Below are 26619 nucleotides of genomic sequence, written 5' to 3' on the forward strand. Positions count from 1 at the left end.
TAGGAAAAACACAGAGACCAAACTGTTCATCTTCCAAAATTTGGGCTGACTTTGTGTGATTAAGATGGGGCAATTTGGATTGCAACTTTTTCTCAGCCAGAAGGCTGCCAAATAAGCCTGTTTGAAGTTTTGTCCCAAATGCTTTGACTTCAAGAGAAGAAACTGGCAGCAAGAGCAGAAATAAACACATTGCTGCATTGTTCCAGCAGGCACCAAGGCAGGACTATGCCGGGCAGCGAGTAGGTGTGATTAGCTCATTTGTCATTAGTTTAACACCAAGCAGAAAGCAGGAAGTACACGGAAATTACAGCCTCCAATTCTGATTAGCCTCTTGTTTATACCGCATTGTGGGAAGCTGAGGGTGCACTGGCTTACTTAACCCTTTTCCAGGCACGTTATGTTGTAAGTCCCGTGTCTCTTGCAGAAAGGAAGGAAGACCTCCCTCCAGAGTGTTAGCAAGAGACAGAAGTGATCCTGCAAACTACCACCACCACCATGAAGACATCAAATGCTCTTCTTTTCATCTTAGTCCTGCTTTCCATCAATGCCAGCACACAGTGGCCCACGCACACAGTCTGCAAAGAGGACAACCTGGAAATATATTACAAAAGCTGCGGTGAGATTTTTTTACAATTCCATTTTCCTTTTAGCTGTTCAACAGAGAGAGTTGTTCTTATATGCAGTCAGTGATGCTTATATAGCCAGGCAGTGAATGGAAGGGTTACACTCCCAAACCTGCACTGGGTTTCACATCTGAAATATTTTTCGTGTTTCAAGTACAGCTGGTTTTGGTTCACACACACACAAACCTAACTGTATTTAGAAGATAATAAAGAGGAAATAATGTAACAATTCAGAATAATAAACCGCTGTGAAAAACCCAGTTTAGCATGAAAGAGATTACTAAGATCTTTATCTTGAAGTAAGCTTAAAAAAAAATAGGAAGACCCTAGGTCTTTAACTTTTTTACCCTAGGGATGAAACAGGCTCTTCAATGCACTGATCTTCTGCTTTCCTAATGTGCAATGAGGCTGTGGTGATGTGCTTTCAGTCCTCCCACTAGGAATGACAGGGGACACAGTGCAATAGTGGGAAGGATTCATGTTCTCTGCCATTGCCACTGTGCTTAGTGAGACTTCAGCGGCAGCCCTTACCAGAGGCATTTCCCAGGGATCACAGGGTTTTGTTTGTTCTTTAAATCTGTAGAGAAGAAAAGGAGCAAGCGACACTGGAATTAACTGAAAATGAATTCACTGAATGGTGACTGCTTTCCACCTCTTGCTTTGCTGGCCGTGTGCCTCGCCTATTGTGCTGATCTCCTTTACAACTGGGACAAAGGGAATTAGATTCACAGACGCCTCATTCATTTTCCGCACGTGATTTGAAAAGCGATTCATGGCAAATGAGCACCCTAGAGTTTGTTTTTCCAATTCATCCAGTTACAAAGGGTTTTCCCGGGGGCTTTTCCTCGCCTGTAGCTTTCATGCGTTTTTGCACACCCATTAAAATAAAGCCAGTGAGGGACAAGAGAAGTAAATAAATATTTGTAATGCTATTCTTTACTGGCCTGCTCCCAGGGGACTAAAGTCAGGCTTCACGTTCTATAAATGGGTATAATGCATTAAGAAAATATTTAATTAGATATTGAGTACAGACTTTGGCATTGCCTTCATTTTAGTAAAAATTTATTGCGTAAGTGAATTCTGTTCCCTCAACAGGTCTCAGTCAGCATGAGGTGCCTTGACACAGAGGCACAGGCTAGTCTCAGTGAATTCAAAGCATGATGAATTTGTCTGCTGGCATGTGCCAGTTAAGTGTTGCTTCTTACTGCGCACATCACTGGCCTAGCTAACAATATGCATTTGTTTAGAGTCATTTGTTTCTGTCACTTCCTTTGGTTTGCCATGAACAGAAAGATAAGAGGTACATTTATTCAGGGGGAATTCACAGCTTGAGAAGCACGAGCCAGAGATCATAAAGGTCAGGTCCCACCACTTAGAGTGATCTTCTGTTCTCCTGGGCACAGCTATGGGAGATGAAAAGATACATAGATGTGGAAACAATGCAAGAATTAAATAAGATTCCTTGTTTGAAGTCAGATTCCTTTCTCCCTTACTGCTCTGTCAGATTAAAGTTGAGGCAACTCACAACTGCCATCACAATGTCCTGCCTTGCCTTTTTCCAGAGGCTGCCACATGTAGCATCAGCCCAGGATACACCATCTGCCTTGCTGCTGCTAATGCAGTTCATAATCCAGCAGTTTGCATAAAGGAAAAGAATTTAAGGTGCTTGGAGTCAAGCCCCAAAATCTACAGGTCAGGAGGATCAATCCAAGTACACTACTCCACATCTGCTTCAGAGAAGACCCTGTCCTTACTGAGCTCACTGGCAAGCTCACAGTGGTGCACAAGGCACTGATCACCCTTTCAGGAGAAGGGGAGCTTTATCATTTCCCTACTTCATTTCACTGTAAGCCATGACTAGATGGCCACAACATAATTCCATTTTTCATGTGTCCTGCCAACTGTTCTCACCCAGGAGGACACAGACTTGTCAGTGTCTGACAAGACCCTTTCTCATCAAATCATCCCATTACAAATTTGTAATGGCAGCAACTGCAGAGTTCATATTAGGCAACTGCCCACACTCTTCAGCTATTTCAGATGAATACTGCCCCATATGTCCCTCCAGTCTGAGAAATCCCTTTGGTATTTCTTGTTCCACTGAAGATATCAGAGGATGTCCCATTTGGGGGATAACAGGAGCCACAGTGAAGTAACAAGTACAAAATCTTGGGTAAAGGATTGCCTGTTTGCTTCAAGAGGGTGAAGATTTCACCTTGAATCGTCAACCCTCTTGAATCAACAACCCTGATGTTGTTACTATAGACTCTACAAAGCTATCAGGGAATTAGGATTGAATCAAGTAAAATATAAGTATGTTAAAAGAATTTTTACCAAGTACTCCACAACTTATTTCTAGAGCTTAATGTCCTCTCTCAACAAATTATTATAATTTAATTTGAGCATTTAAAGAGGAGACAAGTACCCATTTTTGCTTTGCTGTTTAACAGATCCTCTCCTATAATGCAGTAAAAATCTGACTAAATTCAAAAATATGGGCTAATATAACTGTGATTAATGCAACAGAGAAGTTTAGGTGGATAGCTGAGAAAGTGAAGCCATCTCCTGTACCCAGGAGGAAGTTGCAATTGCTGGTCACAAGCAATTGTTCTAGCTGCATGCTGCTCCTATAGCATGTAAGATACAGGCATGCATCAGGCCCCCAGCCTCAGCCCATGCTCTGGATCCTATAGAAAGCATCCCCATTCCCACTCAGCCACATCAGACTAAATGTTCTGTAGCCAGGACTCCAAGTCATGCATCAAAAGGAGGGGCTAGACAAGATCCTAGTGATAAGTATAATGCAACTGTAAAAAAAAAAAAAAATCAGACAAAAAAATCTCAGCAGCAAGTCCATGGTAAGAAAATCAAGCTGAGAGGCAGGTGGTCTAAAAGTAGAGTAAATAGACAGTGTAGTGCCTCCTCTATGTAACCACAGGAGACATAACACCGAGACAGCCTATAAATAGCAAGACATTTCCTATTAGGGCCACTCTTCCTCCCAGGAACAAGCGACAAAAATGAAGGAAGATCTCAAATGACCACAAATCACTTTAGAAACCTGGGCAGAGATTCTGAGATAAAAGCAGCACAGGTTAACATCTCTGACTGAGAAAAGAGAACAGTAATTGGCAAGTCTATGCACAGACATGAAAAGAACCTGCTACATAAATGGCCAATTTCTACCCCTTTTAATTTCACTGTAATAATGCTTTTGATCTTTCTAGCTACATTATAAAAGGCAATTGTCTGGGAAGGGAAGGGCAGGTAGGCAGTGGTAACAAAGCGCCCTGGGCAGATTCCAGTGTTATTTGAGTAATAGGCATCCACTTGGAAGTGCAAAGTGCAATGCAGTCAGAGACAACAAAACATAACTCCCTGACACATCTACCAGCACCTGCTTCTAGATCATTCATGTAAAGCCTAATTGTCTTAACTAGCCGTGAAAACATTCTTAGTATGTAGTGTTCAAATGGCACCCCCTCCATGAGGGAAAGCAGGTGATTGCTCCTGCAGACACATGAAAAATATTTTCCAACTATTTTTACAGCTCTTTCTTGAAATGCTAAATGGGCCTGTATTAACACTTTAGTACTTCAGAATGCCTGCTTTTGTTTCAACCAGAAGCTTGTTGATTATCTAATTAAATTATTTAGATTAGGACCTGGGAGATCTTCAGGCCCATTGCCTGAAACTCTAGGTTTCTTTACAGTGCAGAAACAAACACTGATAAGACAGAAAGTTCTAAAAAAGGATATGGACACCATCAACCATTAAAGACTGTTTTCTCTGCACTGGAATAAATAATAGGGAATTTCAGGGAGCTCTTCAGAAGAGTCAAAGCAGTAGTATTCAGAGATGACATCTTCAGAAATATTCCCAAGACTACATAAAACACCGCTTAGACCACATGAGATTTTTAAATATAGACAAACTTTTTTTCCCAATTCATATCTGATTTTGTTTTCTTTTTCTGAAGCAAGGTTAATAGCCATTAAAGTTTCAGGAGAAGGAGCAAACAATCAGTATTCATTTCAACCTTCTGAATTAAATATGAAATTGGTTGCATTCTTCATAAGTTTTATATCTGTATATCTACAAATTTTAAAATAATAAAACATATACAGGGATATGGGTAAACATTTGCTATAATTCATGTCTTCTGCTAGCAAAGAACCAGAGCAATCTGGCCATCTAGGAAATTATTTTTACATGACAATGCCTCTTCCAAAACAGAGGAAGGTCATGCTGAACTTATATCCAGTGAGCTCCATATCTGCTTGCATAGTTCTATGTCACACTTGAAACAGTGTCATTTCTATAAACCTTTTTCCTGGCCTCCAGTGGCACAGTAGGAGAGAGTAACACTGCCAGAAGAACTCTCATTTGTATGGCTTTTCTTTAAATGTGTGAACTCAGATTTGGATCTCTGCTAAAATGGCCCCTTGAAATCAAAAGGGTGTAGGACCCACTCTGGTCAGACAGTGCATCACAGACATGCTCCTGTTAAACTCTGTATTGAGGGAACTTTTCAGTGCTTAAAATAAAACAAGTAGAGACAGAGACAAATTAGTTCAAGTTTCTGATGATTTGTCTCTCCTTTCTGAAGAGTTTCAGACTTACTAGGGTCCCCTTCACAGACTCATTATACTTTCCTCCTACATACTGAGAGATCAAAGATACTATTTTTCGTAAATTCCACTTGTTCCCTTTTTAAAAATACACCTGTAAAATCAGCAATACCGACTTGTAAACAGTACTGTTAAATTGGCATCAGTGCAGCACTAATTTTACAGCATATCATCTTCTGGTCTCTATGTCAACCAACGTAACCAGTCCTTTTCCCTCCCTGACCACACACCTATATTCTTTACTTAAAGGACGTTAAGTAATCTGATAGCTTCAGCTGGAAAAGAAAGGTCTGCAACAAAGTTCTTACTCAAGCCTCTCCAGGGCAAAAATTCTTCCAGACACTTGGTAAAAAGAGGTTCTTTTTCCATTATTCTTTGGATTTTTGGCAGACAGATTGAGCCAGATGCTTCTCTTGGACTTATTTATTTATTTCCCTCAAACAGTCTCCAGCAATTGCTTCTGCTTCTAAATTATTTAAAGCCACACGACACCAACTCCCCTCTGATCTTTAGTTGCATAGACTGCTAATGGGCAAACAATCAAAGAACTTAAGAATTCCACTTGAAAACAATTTTTTTGTGTGTTTACTCTGTCCAGGCCATCTTACTGTCATAGCTTTGCTGTTGAACTCATCTGGTATAACTTACTTATTCCAAGGGGAAGACCAGATGTGTACATGTATATTTCTGGCACCAGATTCTAACAAACTGAAACTATCATCAGAATCAAGGTAGCATAGTTATGAGTGTGCATGCAAATCTTCTTTTAAAATTTTGGTCCCTCCATGAATTAAAACTATCCAGTCTCTACACATCTCATTAGAGGATTTAAACTTTCTTTTTTCTATGTGAACTCTTGAGGTGATTCTGAACATCATTTTACCCTTCTTTCGGGGGGCAGAGTACTTAGTCAGTTTTAAAATGTAAATGACATAGAGGAGCAGGAGACAATTTCATACCTCCAAGGTACTTTGGCAAAAACATTAGATTCAGTACCTAGACTTTAAATCTTTCAGTAAAATCAATATTAATGCCTTCAGTGAGACTAGTAGTGGAGAGAATTAACCTCAGCTGAACTTCTCCCACCAGGCTTTAAATTCTCCCATCTAATTTAGTTCTCAGTGGTTTCCTCACAGAGCCAAATTCTTCACCAAATCAATTAAGGTCCCGCACCATGGACTGCAAAAGAGGGTTGTTTATGTTAGGCAGAGACAGCATCTCCTGCTTATCTCCAGCTGATAAATCTAAACTGGTTGGCATGTTTTTCACCTACTCACTTTTGCCACGTCTTTGGTTGCTGTAGCCACTGAGTCACCAAGGTAAATGTAAGGATGATGGTAACAGTTCAGAAGGCAAGCCACAGAAAATTATGTTCTATCCTTTGGAAACATATAGGAAAGACATACCTAAAAAATGGTATATTACATTACGGTTAAGAAATAACCGTGGGCAAGGAAATATTGTCATTTGCTGTTGGATACTGAATCTGAGCCTATGGAGGGAGCACTCTAATACACTAAACAGGTGAGTCACAGCCATTTTAACAATTTGATAAAAATGTGAAATTAGCTCCTGTATTACATAAAGCAGAAGTTATCAAAAGGCTGCATAAAGTCAGGAGCAAAAACAAACCACAGTTGATAAGTGCTCCTTTGCAAAGCTTTCTCTGTAAGCCTCAAAGCAATAAAGCATTGCTACACTTGCTACATTTTCTTGACATTGCCACACTTTCTTGATGTTGCCACATCATCTCATCTAAAGCTGTCATCAAGGCCTCAAAATATATCTGGACCCTACTATGCTTACAGTTTAGCAAAGAAAATAGAGGTAGGAGATCACACACTCACAGCAATTTAATATCCATTGGGAAAAACATCCAAAGTATTCTAAGGAAAATTAACACCTCAAAATGAAAAAACTACATCAGCATTATTGTGTGTTGGTGTCACCGAAGCAACTTTAAGGAGGCAACCTAAAACTAGGGAGAAACAGTGGCCATCAGGGACAAGATGTCCAAATGCCCTTTACGCAGATTCACCACATACCGAATCAAAACCCTTTGGTCTGTTCCAGATGCTGCTTTTAGACTCAGGAGAGCTTCTAGTTGCCAAAAGCTAGCATTTTGAAAACTACCACAAATTAATTCAATGCTTCAGTTTCCTCTTCACCTGAAGATGGATGGCTCCTGTCAAATGATCCAGCAGTGATCAGGCAGGTGGGAACCCAGCTAGTTTCCTCAGCAGAGGGAGCGTGCCATTCCAACTGCAGCTTACTGCCATGCTCTTGTAGTGGATTTAAAGCCATCATGGGAAAATGGGAACATTTAGCCCATTTATATGCTGCTGATTACTGTTCTGTATAATCAGCAGTGTAGCTGCTATCCCAGAGCATGGCATGTGTCTGACAGCAGGGCAGTTTCCAGCAATGTTTGGTTCTATTTCTGACACAACTCCGAAAGTCTGTTGTGAATCCCCAATCATTCTGGCAAGCACTGATGTCCAGAGATCTCAGACTCAAGTAGGGCACTATGAAGAAATTATTAAAAAAAACCCCAACACATTGAAGAGGGAAGAGACAGCTCTGATTAGGAATACAGGCAGTTACTCTAAGCATCTTATTCATCCAGTGCATGGTGTTTTCTTACCAACAGAAAGACTTTCTCTCTAATACAGTCCCTGCTGGGCCCAGATTAATGCAGTATTTTCTTGTTACACTGCTGTAGTTGAAGCCTGCCCTGTCTGCCTTTCTCTCTCAAGCTAACTAGGACAAATCAGGATTATCAAGTACAGATCTATATGTGCTATCTCTCAAAGCCTGAATCTTTCAGTTTTGCCCTCTTAAACAGGCTTGGATAAAGCTTTGTCATACCACACAAAGCACAGGAACTCCCCTTTCCCAAATACTACCTCTGGCAAAAGCAAGGAAAAAGCCTTCAGATACTGAGCCTCCCCTCAAGCCTCAGCCCACAGCTCTAACAAGCTTGCTCTCAGGAAAGGTGGTTCAGGCAGGAAAAGGCAGGGAGATTCAGGGCATGTCTTTGACAAGGCTGCTTGAAGCATGCTAGTGACAGCCCCATCCCCAAACACAGCCCTGCACCTGCAGAGAGCCCCTCACACCTTCTGTCTTCACAGGGACTTCCCTCCACCTCATCACATCAGCCTGCTGCCAGAAAATCTTTCTCTCCACTCAACATTTGGAGAAGCCTTCTAAGTTACTGTTTCTTAATATTTGTATATTTGAACATCAGTTATAGTTTGCAATTAGTTTTATTTGAAATATCGAAAGACAAAATCTTTGTCTTCTATTTAAACTAACTTTGTAAGACACTGAAATCACCTGGCTCCAAAACTAAGGTCACAGGCATCAGCCAGTACTCTGCCTGTGCCTCAATCTAACCAAGAAATATATAACTGCTCTATACATTACCAGTGTTCAGTATTCTTGGGAGAGCACTGGAAATTATTTAACTTGGATAAAACTTGTATAAACCTTTTTTTTTTTTTTAAGGTCACATTTTAAGTTTCTTATGCTAGTGTCCTGGGCTTTTTTAGTTACACTGAAACCAAATCTTCAGGCTTCCCTCTACAGCCATGTTGGTTTTATCAGAAAGGAAGCAGAGTTATTCACTCCACTGGACATCTCCAAAAGCTTTGGAGGTTTGGGTTTAAGCAAGCTGAAGTTGATAGCACTGTTTGCAAAGGGGAACTCCAGGACATAACTCTGTAACCCCAGGACATAAAGGATACACAAACTCTAATCTTCTCTATTCCTTCTCCTCTATGTTGCCTAAGCAAGCAAGAAAAGTTCAGGTGATAAAACATACAGTGGCTTCTGCAAATGAGGCTAGAGTATCTGAACTGAACTAGGCCAGAGTTTCAGTCTGAATTAGGCAAAAACCTGGAGCTGGTCATGGCTAAGTCAAATGTCTTAGGATGAAGCATTCTGATGATAAAGTAGATACAGCCAGTGTGAGTCTCACAATTTATTCTGCTCTTTTCTGAACAGAGGGTCACTCTGCCCCTCCCAGACACCTCTGGATGTGGCAGTGGTCTGCAGTGAAGGTAGGCCTAAAGGGAAGTTCATTAAACTGAAGGTGCTCAGGGAAATGCAGATGCATAACTGGAGAGCTGCTAATTCACCTGATGCTTCTTCCTCAGTAGCCTATAAGTAGATTCCAGTGTCAGATATAACCTTGAGCATTCAGGTTAATTTATTTAAATAGACATTAAAGGGAAATTGTTGAACGAATACATAAAGTCTGAAGTCCCAAACAGTTCCTCATTCTTTCCCTCTCCTTTCATCACCTTGAATGTTGTAAAGACTAATGATTTAATTTTATTAAGAGCTTTGAAGGTAAGGAATATTGGGTAATTGCTAAATGTTTCTTCCTTGTGCTAATTTCCATCTCCTCTAGCACTGGCTTGTCCTTACCTGACCCTAGCCAAGTGCAGTTGTGCTATTTCATTCCATTCTGTGGCTTATCTGCTCCTAAAATTATTCTTTTGAAACACCCAAAGCTAACCAGTTTGGAGGGTCTTCTTACCACTCCAGGGCTTACAGATGTGGACTTTTACAAGCAAAGCTCATCTGCTTGCTGCTGCTATTCACTCATACCACTGCTTTTCACAGTCATATGGAAACAATGTGATTTTAGAGCAGATTCAGAAGAGAAGGAAGCCAGTGCAGGATAGTAAAAAAGACTGGGAGGAGGGGGGGAGAGGGAGGAAGGGAGAGAGAAGAATAAAAGACAAAGGCTGTTGTACACCACACAGCAAAATTCCTAGAACAGGTGCTTCCCATCTGGCCATGCAGTTTCTGTAATGCCCAGTTAGTCATCTAGCAGCTCAGGCTCTGAGGGACATTGCCACAGTGGGTTAGCACATTATCATTCCCAGCTGTCCACTTCATCCTGTGCTCTGCAGATCCCCTCCCAGGAGTGTAAAGGCAGCCCCAGCTCACAGTCTTGTGCCTTTGTGCAGACCCATGTTCAGCAGGGGCAGGAGCCACAGGGCCCTCAACTGCAGTAACCAGGGCACAAAAGGGAGTTCCCATCTGTTGTCCTTTTCACTGAGGTTACACTGCTGTAAATATGTCTGAGCTAATCTACCTATGAGCCTTCTGCCAAGAACAAAAGCAGGGGAAAAAACTCTAGAAAGAAAAGTTCAGGAACTCATCTGAGCTTCTAGGCTATACTACACACACCTGCTCAGTCTCCTAAGAAAAACCCAGCCAAACCCATCACTGTGAGCGCCTCAAATAATGAGTCAGGCTGAAATCTGTGGTGCCAGTGCTGTGGAAAACCTCATTCCAAATCAATATAGGAACAAATCTCCACCAGGGTACTTGGGCAAGGGTGAAATGGGTGGTGGATGCATGGGCTTAGCTGGCACTAAGCCATGTCAGGGGTGATGGGTAGCAAGATGCCAGGTACATCCCAAACTCAACTCTCACAAAGCAGGACTGTACTACAGAAGCCAGTCTTCAGTGAAAGATGGACATTCAGTGCTAGAGACAGTTGGGAGCTCAGCCTTAGCCACAGCATCAGGTTCAAATAACAGGTCTGGAAGATCTTGGAGTGCATGGATGGTTTACAAAGCCAAAGACTTTCCTGTTTCCCAGAGCACTTGCCCAAAATTTAGTACTACCTAGAGAGAAACTTGAGTCAAAATTCTGCTTCCAGACACTTTTCATGCTAGCTGTAAATATGTTGCAGCCTAAGTCCTTCTCACTAGATACACAAAAAATGCCCTTTTCCCCCTCAGTAAGCAGATTTTCAGTGATAAACCTCAATGTGTTTGCAAAATTTCCAACAACATTATGAGTGTTGGTGATTTATCAAAGCTGAACTGGAAAAGCAAAATTCTGCAACCAGTTAAAGAGTTTCTAGCTTTAATTATGGGAGAGCAGATTGAAGGGAGTAGGTGGAGGGAAGTCTGGGAACATACAGTACTGTGCACCATGAAATGTTGCAGGGAAGTGGAAGGCTGAAGGGCAGCCCCACGTATTTTAGAGATTTAACAGTAAATGTTATTGCTCTGCACATGTGAAAGACATAACATGTATTTTTTTCAGTCTAACCAGCTCACTTCAAACTGAGGCAAACATAGAAGAATAAGTATTAAACCTCCATAGGAGACACACAGTGACTCACAGTTGTGCATCTGAGATGAAAAACAAAAATGGCAATTGCCTTGAGTCGCCTTGGCCACAGGAGGCACTCCTCACGATTTAAGGAAAGAGGGGTATGGCACAAACCCCGAGTGCATAAAGCCCAGCTGAATTTACAGAGTCCTTCACTTATCATTAGCTAAACGCCACTAGTTTCATAATTTTGTTATAGTAGCAGCGTTTCTCCCTACTTGTTTGGGAATCCAGACTCCCTGGCACCATGGCTTTAGCATCACAGTCATTCTTTCAATAGATTTCAGCAGGAGGTCCCCATATATGCCACAGTATCTAAGATTGCAAAGTTGGATTGCTAAATCTGAGTAGGAATTTCCACAGGGATGGTCAGAAAATTAATTAGGGTTTGTTTGGCAGTGGAAAATTTTACATTTGTCAGCAACAGAGTAACAACACAAAATCCAAGTGCTCCAATTCACAAAAAATTTTTCTGCTATTCCTCATGTGAGTGCTTCCACACTCTCTTCTCCTCTGAGGACCAGACAGCACCTCCTGGATATGTCAGGATCCTATGTTGCATCGCAAACAGCGCAGTAAAAGACATCCATTGCTACAATGCACTATGAAATGTATCATCTGTCAAAGGAGCTCAATCCATAGATATAAGCAGACATCCAAACTAAAGTAACCCTGAGATCGTGATTATTGTAAGAAGCCCAAGCTTTCAAAAAAATCTTGGTTTCATGAACATACCCTTTCCACTCAGTTACTGCTGAGAAATTTTAAACTAAAAGTTAAAATTCTAGCCCTAACACCACAATTTAGTTTGTTCATTAAAGTAGAGCCTAGTTTCTTTGAAAAGGGCATTATGTATGTTCTACTGCCATGTTTGACCATAACTCCCTCTTGAAACTGCAGAACCAACAATTTTAGTAATGCAACAACAAGCACTATTTGTAGGCATCAATGCCCAAATTGCTCTGAATCTGAGCAGCTGCTTCCTGAACCTTATCATCACACCACACACAAAACGGAAACAAGAGGGGCTCTAGCAGAAGTCCAGAGGAATGCGGAAGCCAAGCCCTGAGAAATGGTAGAAACCAGAGAGGAAGCAGGAGTAACGGCCCTGGAGAAAAGAGAAGTTTGACATGCTTTCCAGCTGGAGCAGGAAACTGCTCTCCTAACCGATTCCAACAGCTTCTGAAGCTGCAAAAACAAAGCTGGAACTGACAGGAATAAGAAAAAAAGAGGAAAGACAACCCTCTGACTGCGGCCACACTTGATAAACAACTGCAGGCACTAAATTTTTTGTCCCAAGCAGATTATGCAACTGCAGAGACTGCTTTAGTGGTGTGGAGGACAAAATCCAGCACAGGGACACAGAGCTTTAGAAATATCAGTTCTTTTTATCTTCCTCCTTTAAACAATCATTTTAATTTACCCAAATTTATGTCTCAGCTGTTAGTCCACACTGATAGTCTGTGGGCTCACAAAGCCCGGTTTAGTTAGAGCCCTCCAGGTCCTCTCAACACTTTCATTCATTCTGTGATCTCCTCTAAGCAATCAGGTTTTGGTCACACAGGCTTGCTGATTGCCAGCTGCTATAGCTGTGGGGCACTGCTGCAAAAACAGGCTTAGACTATGGGGATGCTGGCTCAGCCTCACAGAGGACACTTGTGACTCAAGTTTCACCACAGCATCAAAGGAAAATTCTCCCAACCTGTTATTTTCAACTCAGTGAGAAGATTAGTTCAAGCAACAATAACTTAGAAACAGAAGTCAGTTCCCAAGTCTATATTTATCACTACCAGATCTGAGTAAACCAAGGAACCTATGGCTGCTTCTGCACATGCCACAGTTGCTTCTTTTTTCCGCAGAGAACTACGCTGAATGTACAGGCTGGCTGGAAAGCCATAATAAGGGACAAAACTATGCCTAAAGCAAGTTTGAGGCTCAAGGTATTTTTCCAAATTGGCCAAATCTTTCCCCTCCTGCCACAGCTTTGGAAAACAATCGCACATTCTATTGGTTGTGGCAGCTGAGCTGTCAGTGGTTGCTGCTGCCTGTCACCAGAGAGTGACATGTCAGCAAGCCTTCAGGCACAGCATCAAGTCTCATGGAGGCCAGCAAGGAAGAAGGTGAAAGTCATAGGAAAACAATTATGCTTTCACAAGAGTTTTAGAGCTTTTTGCAGAGAAAGGGATACTTTAGAGCTTTTTGCAGAGAAAGGAATTGGAAAGACTCACATTCATGATAATTATCAGTCAAAGGGCTCCCTTTGGCCCCATAGCTCTGCTGAAGTCTCCCAGAAAAGGAGAAATGTAGAATATTTTCTGGCTTAGAAATATCACTGGATGACAGATCCAGAAAAAAAAGGGCTGCAGTATCTCAGTTGACACAATTTTATTTTCAGTTTTGGACTTTCCATCCCACTCCAGAATTCAGTTTCCTAATCAGCTTCACCAAGCCATCTTGTGATGCAAATTAATTAATAAACATCTTCATAACCAATTGCTCCTCAGTGCTGAGGAAGGAATGGCAATGTGCAGTCTGGGAAGAACAGTTATGTTGAGACTTCATCATTGAATAAGTATTGGCTACCCACCATTGTGGGGAACTTTCCTTCTTTGAGCTTGGTTAATTTTCCCACACAGTAGATTCTAACCTCACATTGGTTATCATCAGACTGCACTTCAGACTGAAGGGGCATGAAGGACAGAAGTAGCTATTGAATGCAGGGTATGGGAATTCTAAGCACTTCTTGGAGAACTTTTAAGAAGTATGTAATTTGTTTTTTATAACATTTCTATATTTTATATATTATATATATAGTCTCAATAAAGTATCTCATTAAAGATACAACTTGTAACCCACTGCTCTGTGTCTTCAAACAGATCCCCAGCAAGATTTTGCTCTCAGCATTGACCATTGTCCTGATATTGCAACCCACACCTTTAACATCAGAGCTGCAACAGTCTTAAGTAAGTAAATTGCTATTTTCTCATGCTGTACACCAGTAATTCATATGTGAGTGCTGGTATTAAGTAAGCAAGGGCGACAATCTCCTATAAAATATGAATGGGCTTCATTTCTTAGAAATTTCAAAACTGCAGAGTTACAAAAATGTCAGTTCTGTTATCAGCTCAGCCTCAGACTACATCTGTCACCCTAAAGAGGTCATATCAGCTTTCAGCCCCTACTCTGCTCCTACTCTTCATTTGTACACATGGAGACCCAAGGTGGGGGCTGCTCTAGAGCTAATCATCTTCATAGCTAAGCCTTCTGGGGAGAGTCTTGTTGACTCTCACACACATTCTTGTGTCAGTAGCTCACCAAATTTCCAAGGCTGTGACCCTTGCAGGAAGGGGTCTGAATGGACTCCCAGGGAGCAATGTGGGCATACCCCTCTGTACCTCCTGAGCATACAAAGAAGCGTTCTGGGAAAGTGCTGGCCTGAGACAACAGTCACACATGAGTTTGCCACCTGCACTAGCTGAAATAATATCCTTCAGCACTTGACTGATCAGCAATAAGAGATAAAAACTGGGTGCACAATTTAATACTAGCCACAGCTTGCTTTGTGATTCTTTCACAGGAAAGCCACCTCTTGCAGACCTGAGCCCCAAGCTCATCTAGATCTTGTACTACCAGAGCATAAATAGGAAAGTGCTGCTGTATGCTCTTGGTGTTGAAAATAAATTTGTGTGCCAAGTGTCTTTTAGCACCTGGGAATGCTTCCTTGCATGCAAAAGTTCTCCCTTCCTGTGAGACAAATGCAGGCTATTTGTCCAGGGAGCATCAGATTTCAGGTGGCAGCAAAGGTAAACAAGCCTGAAAAAAAAAAAAAATCACACTACAGACATTTGCAAATACTTTTCCCACAAGTCAGAATACAGGACCTCTGTCTAAATCCAGGAGCCTCACTGGCTCTGCCTGTGTGAGCAAGCCAAACACAAGCAGGCAACCTCCTAGCACTGCCAAGCTGCTGTGCTGCTCCCTAGCACAGGTTTGGCTCAGACCAGTTACTGTTTTCCCAGGCAGCAGTTACAGGTCACAAGTTGCTCCCAGGGGCCCATTGGATATGATCCCTCTGCTAAGAACACAAGAAAAGTTTAGATGTAAGGATGTGAGATTTGCTACACCCACTTGACCTCAGAGACAGAAAATGGTCATGGGCCTAGTTTATTTAACAATCAAGAGAACTGCTATTATGTCCCCTGTCATATACCTTGAAGGGCCTAGAGACCTGTTCCTGAAGCACAGATTTCTGTGTATCAGGAGTCCTCCATGAAGAGAAAACATTTAATGGCTCAAACAGCAGGGAGGAAAAACCAGAATATTTTTTAAAATAAAGTAATAAACCTGTTTATCCTTGCACTTTCTCCAAGCTCTCTTTCTGGTTTGCATGTAGGACACAGCATCAAGGAGCTCTATGTCAAGCTGGACATGATCGTAAATGGAAAGACTGTCTTAACCTACTCCGAGACGCTTTGCGGGCCGGGTCATGACAAGCTTATTTTCTGTGGAAAGAAGAAAGGAGGTAATTTAGGTGGCACTCTCAGTGTTTGATGGCTACTGAATACTCCAAGCAGGATGTGCCCGCTGTGCTGTTGACTGCACCAATACATTGTAATGTTCTGTTTACTTCACCAGCATGTTAATGGTGACAGGAACGCAGTAGGACAGAGACATTTTAATTTAAGGGCCTGCTTTTCCCCCCAGCCTGCTTGCTTGCTTTACTTTTAATCACAGAATATTGCATGCCCATGGGATTTCAAGTCCATTAAATACAACTGTGGTTATGTGACCCCATCCACCAGCAGGAAGGTTCATGAGCCCTATTTAGAGGCACATGTTTGTCATGTGAGCAAGAAGTATGACAAAAATAAAGGCTAGTTCTGTAAAAGAAATGGCTGAGCAAACAAACAACTATTCTGAACATGTTCCTCACTATTAAGCAAGTCACACCTCCCATCCTTAAAGGCAATTCTTTAATCACTTTATGAGGAAATATGCTTTAATAAGGATATTTGGAACAAGATACTATTTCCTACCATCTATGTTTTGCATCTTCTTTCAGTTCAATATGTGCCTATGCAGCAGTCAGATGAATTCAGCTCATGCCAGTCACACTACCAGCTGGCAAACACTTGCTCTAGTTGGTTGAGAGTGCTATTGCTTGCCCCCAGAAACCACATCCCCCCAAACATCTTTGGGCCCAGGTGAGCCTGGGCACCTCAAGGCCCCTCCTGCCACAACCCATATTAGGTAGTGCCAAGATAGCTATGCCATGTCTGGAAGAGCTGTGGTCATGCTTCTGGACTGCAGTAGGCATGTATCCATTAACTTTTATGTCATGATCATCTATTTAGTCTGATTTTATAAAAAAACAAGTAGAGCCACAGAGAAGTTTGAATTTTTAGAGCACCAGATAGTTACAGAAGCTCTGCTGTTCTTGAGTCACTGGCATCTTCAAGCTAACCCTGCAATAACTCATGTGCAAGGGCCATGAGTTTAAAGACCATGCACAGCACCACTGCTAAGACAGCTCCCGGAAAATTACTAAGACATTTCACACCTCACAACACTATCACAAAGAATAATAGAGAAATGCTGCATGAGCAACCAATTATGTAAATCCTGTAAGCCAGATAGACAAAAAAATTAAATTCAGAAGTTTCTTCAATTGTGTATTGAATTACAAGAGGAGAAAACCCACCCACAGACCTACTGAAAAACTATCTTATTCTGATGAAGTACTTAATAACATCCTTTAGTGAATACATTAAGGAGAAGTAGAGTCAGTCCTGAGCTGAGCACAAACTGCTATTCACTCATTAAGCTACAAAGCCAAAACCTCCTGGGGTTTCAAAGTCTCTTAATCTTAAACTGACAGGCAATTGTTTCTGTTAATTGAAGTACATTATGACATAAACACATAGTTGGTTGTTTAAATAATACTATATATCTTCATTTAGAAGTACCCCTATTTCAATACAAAGACATCTGCCATGCACTTTTTAATACACACCCTCTCATCCAGTGGCTGTTTTTATTTAGTAGTTAAGTCACAGTGGGAAAGAAGTGAACTTTCTCAGACAGGTTCAAACTGAAAATGGGGTATTTCTCTAATTAGTGACAGTCAAATCTACCTCATGTTTTAGGACAGAGAATTGAGCTAAAAACCAATTTAAGGCAGTTCAGGCACAATTTACCATATTAGCACAGCTGTAAATCTAACCTAATGTCTGTGCAGGAAGGGCAATTTGTGAATGGCCAAGTATGCAGACTACTAAGAACACAGGACAGCAGAGAGCCCTTTCAACTCAAGTCTTCATGGAGACCCCCTCTTTCTCTGTTGTATGAGCAACATTTCCAACATCTGGCCAGACCTAACCTGAGTCTAAATGTAGTTTCACACAGAATTTGCTTGCCTTTCACAAGGCTAAAAATTGCCTGCCCCTCCCTGTCCAAAATTAGACAGAACATCATCCTTCTACAGGTTTTGTTGATCCACTTACTTGTGGGGAAAAGCAGAGCAGAAGTTACAAGAAAAAGACACTTTTAAGAGCCGGATGTGGCAAAGTCTTAGTTATTTGAGGGAAGTTTACTTTTTTTCTTTATTTATATTTTCTCTCCTATAATGCTACCATTTTTTCATGACTGGAAATACTCTCTGTGCTGGAAAGACTTAAAATAGCTGGAGATTTCATGTTCATCATAATCATATAGTATCATATAGTATTTACTATTTTTGTTAACCAAAAGGTCATGTCTGGCACTACTCACTCAGACTCAAATAGGATTCCAAGACCTTTTTCTTTGAGGTATATGTCTGTTGCGAAGTTGTTAGCTCAGAGTTTGCAAGGAAATTTACCATTGCCTATCTAGGAACAATAGCAACAAAATTGCTAAATTCTTTGTGGCATAACATGAACTCAGGCCTTCCACTTTTTTAGTAGAATGTGCTGGTTATTCCCTATTTCCTCCGAAGAAAACAGTTACGGAAGATTTAACAGATTTCCCAATGCAACCACTAAAATCAGAGTGGAAGATCTTCCAGGGTAATATTAAGCAATGTGCCAACCACAGCTTGCAGGCTTAAGCAAAGCTACCTGACAAAAAGACAGCTGCCTCCTCTGCAAATTTTCTTTTGGGCTCAACTGACAGAGGCACCATCAGAGCACTTGCACAATTCCTTGTGCACACACCCCAGACCATAGAGAAACCCCCTTGCTTCGGACCTTCATTCTTTTATATTATTGGCCCTTTCAGTAGGTGTTACAGTGAGCAAGTTTCTAAAACAGCATTTGTGAATAAAAGTAGGAACATAACATGAATTAAAAGACCGGCTATCACACTGAGAATGTTGGTAGCTGTTTCTGAGAAAGCAGCTATACCACAAAGCTAGGTCTTCGGTGACACACAATGCCATCTTGCTTAGCCCCTTCACCTCATCTTTTCCTCACCAGTAAAAAGAGGGAACCTTTCTCACCTGGCCATGTATTTACATATGTTTTTTCCCACTCAACTATACATCTATAGTTGGCAGTTATTTACATAATTCCTACATCCATAGCACCCACAGAAGCTGTGTGTCAGTTGCATCAGTGCAAGATTGTGTCCTAGAAGAACTCCAACATGGAGCATTGAAGTTCTAAAAATATTTAAAACATAGAAAAAGGAAGAGGTGGGTGCAGATGTACAGGGCCTTTATATAGTATAAGAGTGTGAGAATGCATAAAGATTTTCAGTGAAAGGAAGATTTGAGAAAGAGGAGTGAGAATTTCATTATAGGTGTTTAGTCAGGAAGGAGAAGCATCTTCATGACAAATGATAACTAGTAATTTGAAGTAATCCTCAGGAAGTTCTTACTTACACATTTGAAAGCTCTGCCTCAGACTGGAAACTACTAAAGGCATGCTCACTAGCAATGAAAAGGACTCAGTCCCTTTTGGTAGAAACAACCGTGAAAAGCTGATACAAAAATACAGTAGTATCACCTTGATTCAGTGGTACAATAGAAATATTTTCCAGGCAGTTCTACAGAAATCACTTTCAGATAAATCTATAAGAAAAAGGGCTGAAAGCAAATCATTGATGACAGCATCCTTGAGAGGTACCATAAATTACCAGCAGACAAAAAAAGAAAAAGGGGAATATTTAATTGGAAAAACGCACTCATGGTTTATGCTCTTCCAAATGTGCGAGCATTTTTTGTAACCATATTTGGGCTTTTCTCTAGGAAGACCATAGAATTCTTTCAATAAGATAGGCTCAGTGTTTGTGACAGTTATACTTACTGCAGCAGATGTGTTCATCCTCTTTCAATGGAGGAATGTAAAAATGTATGAATATGCGGAGAAAAAATGCATAATAAGGATGCTGTGATAAACTGCAGTCCTTCAAGCCTCGGAGGATGTTTACACTTCGGGAACTATAGTAGAAATCCCCATGCAACTGGAACATTGAATGGTCTTTGAAAAGCCTGATCCACTGAGGAGGTTTCCATGGTCCAAAGTGAATTTGTATGATAAGATTCAGCAGATTTATGAATCCATAGTATTACCTGACAGGAATCAACTAGCTGAAAATGAAAGCTGTCCTTGTTTTCCTATAAGGACATCCTTTCAAAGCAGCCTAGTTTCCCCCCCCCATTGAAGCAAGGAAGGTCACAGGAGTTTTCTAAAGGACTGGTTACAGAACCACAGAATTGTTGAGGTTGGAAAGTCATTTGAAGGTCATCTAATCCAGTTCCACATACTTCACACAGGGCCATCTGACAGCCAGTTGCCCAGGACCATGTCCAGGGCAAGGTTTTTAGATATATCTAAGGATGGACGCTTTACAACCTCTCTGGGCAACCTCTGCCAGTGCTGACTCAAAAGTCTTTCCTGATATTCAGGAGAAGCCTCCTGTGTTTTAGCTTGTGCCCACTGCCCCTCTGCCCTGCCACTAGGCACCAGAAGAGACAGCCTGGCTCTATCCTCTTTTACAACCCCACTTCAGGTATTTGTACATATTGATGTGCTGATCCCTAATGTTTTTCTCTAGGCTGAACAGTCCCAGCTCCTTCAGCCTCCTCATTGGAGAGATGTTCTAGTCCCCTAATTATTATCACTGGCCTTTCACTGGACTTTGTCCAGTACCTCCGTATGATTCAGCTGAACCACTGCAAGACCCCTGGTTAAAAAGAGCTAAATAAGGGTAAAGCTGAAGCATAAAGCAATAAATGTGGACCTCAAACTGGACAAGCAGCACCTGCTGCTTCACATTTCAAGTCTCCCTAAAAGATAATACAACCCATGACAGTGATTTCTTTGATAACAGAGCAAAGGCGTAGTTACAACATATCAGAGCAATCAAGGAAAACTTCTCAGAGTGGGCTGAGGCAGAGCCCTGAGACTGCATTCATCTAGTTACTTTATCACAGTGAAGTGTGTGGGGAAAAATAACTTCTACCTACATGAGAAGAGAGATTAGCATTGCCATCATTTCAGAAGCAAATTTATGGCCTGATGACACCTACTTCATTTTAAAATACAGGCTTTGCAGAGCCTGAATGCTGCATCTATGTTTTTAGTTTCTGGATGGCTTTCTGAGAGCCTAGATGAGATCCTAACAAGCCATGTGATCTGAGAGACAATTCCATGTCCCCATGCACAAGGGCTTTGGGTGATTGTTCACAGCCCAGTTTCCTCTCTACCCTCTTCTGCTGTCATCCAAGATTTGCTAGGCTGCAAGTTGACTGAAGAAAAGGTAGTCCTGCAAGGCTCTCTACTGAACAAAAGGACACACAAAGCACAAGCCCCAGCACTGCATGGCCCACACGACCCTGAGGGGGCAGCTCCCAATATGCCTTAGATCACATTGACACACACACAACGCCCAGGGGAGTCACTCATCATTATGCAGTCTTCAGTGCCTTTAATTTCCATTTAGAGTCTATTAAAGCTGTGAACCAAGAGGTGGGCTGTAATGTATTTTTAACATTTTTGAGTCACTGCTCACTGCAGTGGAGATGTGTCAGACTCCTGGGCTCCGGCTTTGTGCACGGAAGCGAGCAGCAATGGTGAAAACAACAAGACTTCTTGCTGTCCACATGAATTAGCCAGGGATCAAGAGGGGAATGAGTACACTACAATTGCTGTAGCATAGCTGATCAGTTTGAGATTGACAAGCCAAGACATACTTTTTTTGTTCTCTGTTTTGGGATTAGGTTTTTCAGGGCAGCACTGAGTTGTTTTGCATCTTCTCCACCTCCCAGGATCATCAGGACATTACATTAAACAAACTTCTCACTAATGCAAAGGTGTAGAACACTGGTGATATCTCAGGTTTCTCCTTTTCCTAGTTTATCTTATTGTCATGATTGTTTCATAGAATTTTGCTACAAGACTAACATCTCATGTCATTTGTGAGAAAAACTTTTGTGGACTGCTTTCCAAGTCCATGCCTGGTTAGATGGACCATACAATCTAATGTTACAGAGCTTTTATCCAACCTTTCACAAGAAACAGTTTAAACCAACAGTGAGACTAGACTAAAACTCTGTAGAAGTGACAAGCATCAAAATACCAGCACATACTCATATAAACACGATGAAACACTCCTCTGTCACCATCAAAGTAAGGAATATTTCATGACACCTACAAAAAAGAATCCTTAAACAGTTCTTAGACTTTTCCATGACTTGTGTGGGGCAAGTTGTGCAAGAAATTCTGAAATACTGAAACATCTACAAGTTTTATTTTCAGTCAAGTCTGCACAGTTTGGCCCAGTAAGCTATGAAGAAGTAGGAGGAACTGCAGAACAGCTTGCTAATTCTCTCCATTAATGCCAAAGTTGCCCTTTCTTCAACAGCCAAGAGCAGGCATGCCTCGTACGATTAGGGAGATGAGGATTGGAAGGTGGAACTCCCAGGCTCTATTCCAGTCACCAACACAGTTGTAATGGCTTTAATACCTCATGTAACTTCTTGCTGAACACTCCCTCAGCAGAGAGACAGACATGTTCTTATTATTTTAAAGTCATGTTCAGCAAGCAGTCACGAGTCCACACCTACTCAAATACTCAGCTCAGACTAGTTTTTCTAAAAGTCACCAAAACAGTACAGTTCGACTGCTGCAGGTGTTTAATAGTTCATCCTGAAGGACTTGAGTCTGGCAGTCCCCCTCCCCTTTCATTTTCAGGATGTGTGATGACATAGGTACTCCCACATGGTTGTGCAAAGATGTGCCACCTTTTCCATTCACATGGGCTGCAGATGTTCCTTGAGCCTAACCTCTGCCTTGCTTTCCTCATAAGGCAGTAGACATCCTGATATTTCCCCCAAGGGGGTTGTTGCAGGACTGTGTATGGAGCATTTTGCAGTTCCATAATACTGATCACTGGAGGCTTTGAAATGCCATTACCAAAAAAGCATCTATGATCAGCTGACTTTTACCTTCCTGTGCTGCATGTCTAACCATCCATCACCACTGTTGCTTTCCAGAACAACTCTATTATGAGGGGCCAGTCACACTGGGAATCAAAGAAATCCCTCAGGTAAGTTGGTTGCAGCTGTGTTCCCAAGCAGAAGGGCTTCCCAGATGAGGTATGGTCAGAGGACTACCAGCAATCAGCCCAGCACATTCCAGGCTTCCCCAGGCAGGACACTGGATCTGATAGCGTTCTATGCAAATAATCCTTTCCAATATGAAATTAAATGGCTTTGCTCATAAAGAGTTACAGAGGCACTACTATCCAGCAACAAAGGGTTTTTTTCAGGATATCTGAAGATGTCTGTACCAGCATTAAGTCAGGCAGCCATAGAGTTCTTTAGTAGGCTCCCCCTCTCTTACTCTTAAAATAGCAAGAAAATAAGCAGTTCCAGGGGACTCCCAGGAGACCAAGGCTGCAATTTTGCTCAGACCTTAGTGAACTGAACAATTTTGAGAAGTTCATTCATCCTCTCTGGCTATAAAGGCATTTTAGATAACTGTTGCAATTTAACATGTTCCACTGTACATACATGGTATCAGGCAGAGAGAACAAGGTCTTCTAGGTGGCAACTGAAAGTACAAGTTATTAGGCCAAGAATACTTTCTCTGAATTTATGGAGCCTTAAAATAAGAAAATAATTTCTTAGGAAGGTGAGAAAACAGGCAGTAGTCTAGGCACTGCTCTGAATTTCCTGGTCATCCATTACAGATGCTTTTTACTGGCCTTCTCCACACACAGCTAAATCTCCTAGAAGCTCAACCAAATCACACTGCAAAAAAAAAAATTAATTCAAATGCTGAATGCAACAGTCTCTTAACTGCATGAAGATATATTTGATCAGTACATAACAAAGGATTTTTTACAGACATACAACGAAGAGACTGGACTGAAGGGAAGACAGCAAAGTCTTTGATTATCAAGGCATCTTGTTGAGAATGTAGCAAAGAAAGGATCACAGTCACCATTGAAAAAGCATAGAGTTCAGGTGGTCAGTCAAATACCCCTTAGATTTACTTGGAGAGGCACAGCATGAGCTCTCAGTTCTTCACCAGCAGACAAAATATATGTCAGAGGCTCAAAGATGAGGTCTGGGATCTGCTCAGCATTGGATTGCTCCAGGCAGAAAAAGAAAACAGGATCAGAACAGGGACATAGAACAAAGACGTGAGTCCCCAAAGAACTGAGCTTGCCAAGACCTGCAGAGGTGATAACAGGGATAGCTGGCTTCTGGGAAGATCGAGCCTCCTTAAGTGCTACCATCTCACATGTCTCAATCTTCCTTTGGTGATAGCAGCAACCAGGACCTTCATTTTCCCATAGGGAGCTGGACCCCCATTATGCAGGTTGTTATCCCACCCTAACCAGCCTGCTTCCCTAAAGGCTATACCTACAGAGGCTGTGTTGAGCACTGCCTTTTGATGTCTCACACAGGAGTGCCTGAGCTCACATCAATCATCATCCTGCTCCAGGAGCAGCTTTACTAACATACTTACGTAGTAAAGCCTCAAGAAAAATTGAAGAATAGGTCTTTAAACCAAGAAGAAGCCATAGAAACATGCACACAGATCAGTAAAACTCCAGTTCTGGGCAAATTAGCTGAATTTTCAGCTAGTTTCTGGAGCCAGAAACTCCAAGACTGATCACAAGCCTCTTTTAATAACATTTTTCACCACAAGCAAAAAATTATTCTGAAGGAGAAAAAAGAAATCTCATCACTAATAAGCAATGGAAATTAGTTATTACGAAGTCTTTTCTGTGAATTAAACTATAAGCTTTTAGAGAGTTAATATGCTTGTGAGAAAAGGAATAGGATGCCTCTTTTATAAATTAATCAATCAGGCAAATAACACCATCCTCCCATGCTGACAAAAAGGAATGATTCCATACAGCAATCATCTTCTGCTCATTGCAAAGAACAGCCTCATCCAAGAAGCCTGAGGGGTGTTTGCACACTCCACACAGGAATTACAACCAGGCTCTATTCTCAGGAGCATGTTGCCATTGGGCCTCTCTCTAAATTTAGGTTTTACTCTTAACTTGAACCTCTCTGTGAGGACGCAGACCAGGTATTGCTTTAAAAATCCCACTGTAAAAGGCAAATGCCAAGAATCCTGACTCATTTTAGCCATGCCTCCTGCTACTCCACAGCCTGAAGGGCCCTAAACAGGGCAAGAGCATTCTGTGGTTCAAAGGCAGGAGGTCACTGCTGCCAACCTCTCCTACCCCACATTTCACTCTCCTCTGTGCTCCAGCAAAAAACCCAGAAATAATTACTGCTGTGTCAGCAATATACAGTGAATAAATCTAGTTCACCTCTTCTTCCAAATCTGTTAAAGCCACCTTGGTCACCTTCCTGTACAGTGCTTCTCCAGTATCTGGAGAGAGACATGTTGACCTACACAAGATAGCCATAACTTCTTTAAGCTTCAGATTTTTTGTTTGGTTTTTTTTTTAATGATATAAGTTCTCCCCAACACCTGAATTCATACTTTCAACTACACAATTGGAAATTAGACTACTTCTTGTTTCACTATATAGGAATTCATTATAGATTGAGTCATCTATACACACACTTCCCCCAGTGCTGTTATAAAAATTCATATCACTAACTCTGAACAACAAGATGCATGTAAGAGAAGTGCCAGAGAACTGAGCACCTGTTTTTCAAGTTACTAAACAGCACAGGCCATATTGTGCTTGCTGATAAGAATCATGAGAATTTACAAATTTACAGAATTTACAGATTTAAAGGGAATTTTTAATGCAGCAAAACATTTCATTCCCCTTGCACTGTTTAATTTTCAACTTGTGCTGTCAGCACTAATATCCCTGAGGAGAGTATTTTGGCAGAAAATATGGGCACATCCTTTACCACCTCAAACATTTGGAGCAGGAAGGTTTTGGAGGAACTTGATGGGAAAAGAATTGTTCTGTTTCTAAAAAGAGTCATCAGAAACTTAAGCAGTTATATAGTACTGATAGGCTAATATCTTGCTTTGCATTTTTCTCATACAGGGAGATTACACTCTTTCAGCAAAGCTGACTAATCAAGATCACGTCATTGTCGCTTGTGCCGATTTTACTGTGAAAAATTATTTAGAATATTATTAGCAACAAACCAATTTCATGAAAACTACAGACGACCAAAACTATTCAAGTCAAGTAGGCTGCTTGCATGCTACAATGATTCTGAAGAAAATAATCCTCACATAGTGATTCTCATGCTGTTCCTCTTTATAATTTGCTATTTTCAAGAAGTTACTAGATCCTCTAGTGGTAATTTTATCTCTAAATGCACACTGTAGCCTACTTTTTTCTTCTAATATATACAGCTGTAAAAAAAAGTATCCAATACCAACGCTCTCATCTTAGGATGAAAATAGCATGAGGCAGAACAGGCGAGAGCCTAAACACTTTCTGCAGTAAGTTATAGAGGTATCCATTTCTAACACAGGCTAGAGGATGACTTTCACATATATCACATATTACGCAGTTACAGAAGTCAACATCTTAAATCTTCTCTGGAGCCTGTCTGGAGGTTCCACTAGCACAGCTTTTGTTATAATCACAGAACAAAAGGAAATAGGATGAACATGCCTTTTTTCCAGTGATCGATGTCATGTCATTGGATTCATATCATTCTAGTCTTCTGGAGTCTATCTGGAAGTTTTTGTTCTGTAATGTGTTTTTAAGTAATGCATGAATCATTCTGTACTTAGGCTATGTGCTCTTCTTGCTTCTCAATAAATTCATAATGA

General features: G+C 41.2%; 1 protein-coding gene across 1 annotated transcript; it reads left to right on the forward strand.

The window, feature by feature from the left end:
- The first annotated feature begins 385 nt into the window (after positions 1–385).
- On the forward strand, positions 386–26619 carry LY86 (lymphocyte antigen 86). Its single transcript, XM_084211631.1, has 5 exons — positions 386–616; positions 14272–14358; positions 15789–15917; positions 22872–22924; positions 25877–26619. Exons 1-5 carry the CDS (start codon positions 496–498, stop codon positions 25970–25972), a joined length of 486 nt encoding a protein of 161 aa, XP_084067757.1. The 5' UTR covers positions 386–495; the 3' UTR covers positions 25973–26619.

The sequence above is a fragment of the Fringilla coelebs genome (genome assembly GCF_963513975.1).
Source record: "Fringilla coelebs genome assembly, chromosome: 1".
NCBI classification, from domain to species: Eukaryota; Metazoa; Chordata; class Aves; order Passeriformes; family Fringillidae; genus Fringilla; species Fringilla coelebs.

Excerpts from the sequence above, each read along its gene's own strand:
- LY86 (XM_084211631.1), top strand. The coding sequence starts at position 496 with ATGAAGACATCAAATGCTCTTCTTTTCATCTTAGTCCTGCTTTCCATC. Across the intron at positions 617-14,271 it reads AATATATTACAAAAGCTGCG|ATCCCCAGCAAGATTTTGCT; the intron begins GTGAGATTTTTT and ends GTCTTCAAACAG. Across the intron at positions 22,925-25,876 it reads GAATCAAAGAAATCCCTCAG|GGAGATTACACTCTTTCAGC; the intron begins GTAAGTTGGTTG and ends TTTCTCATACAG.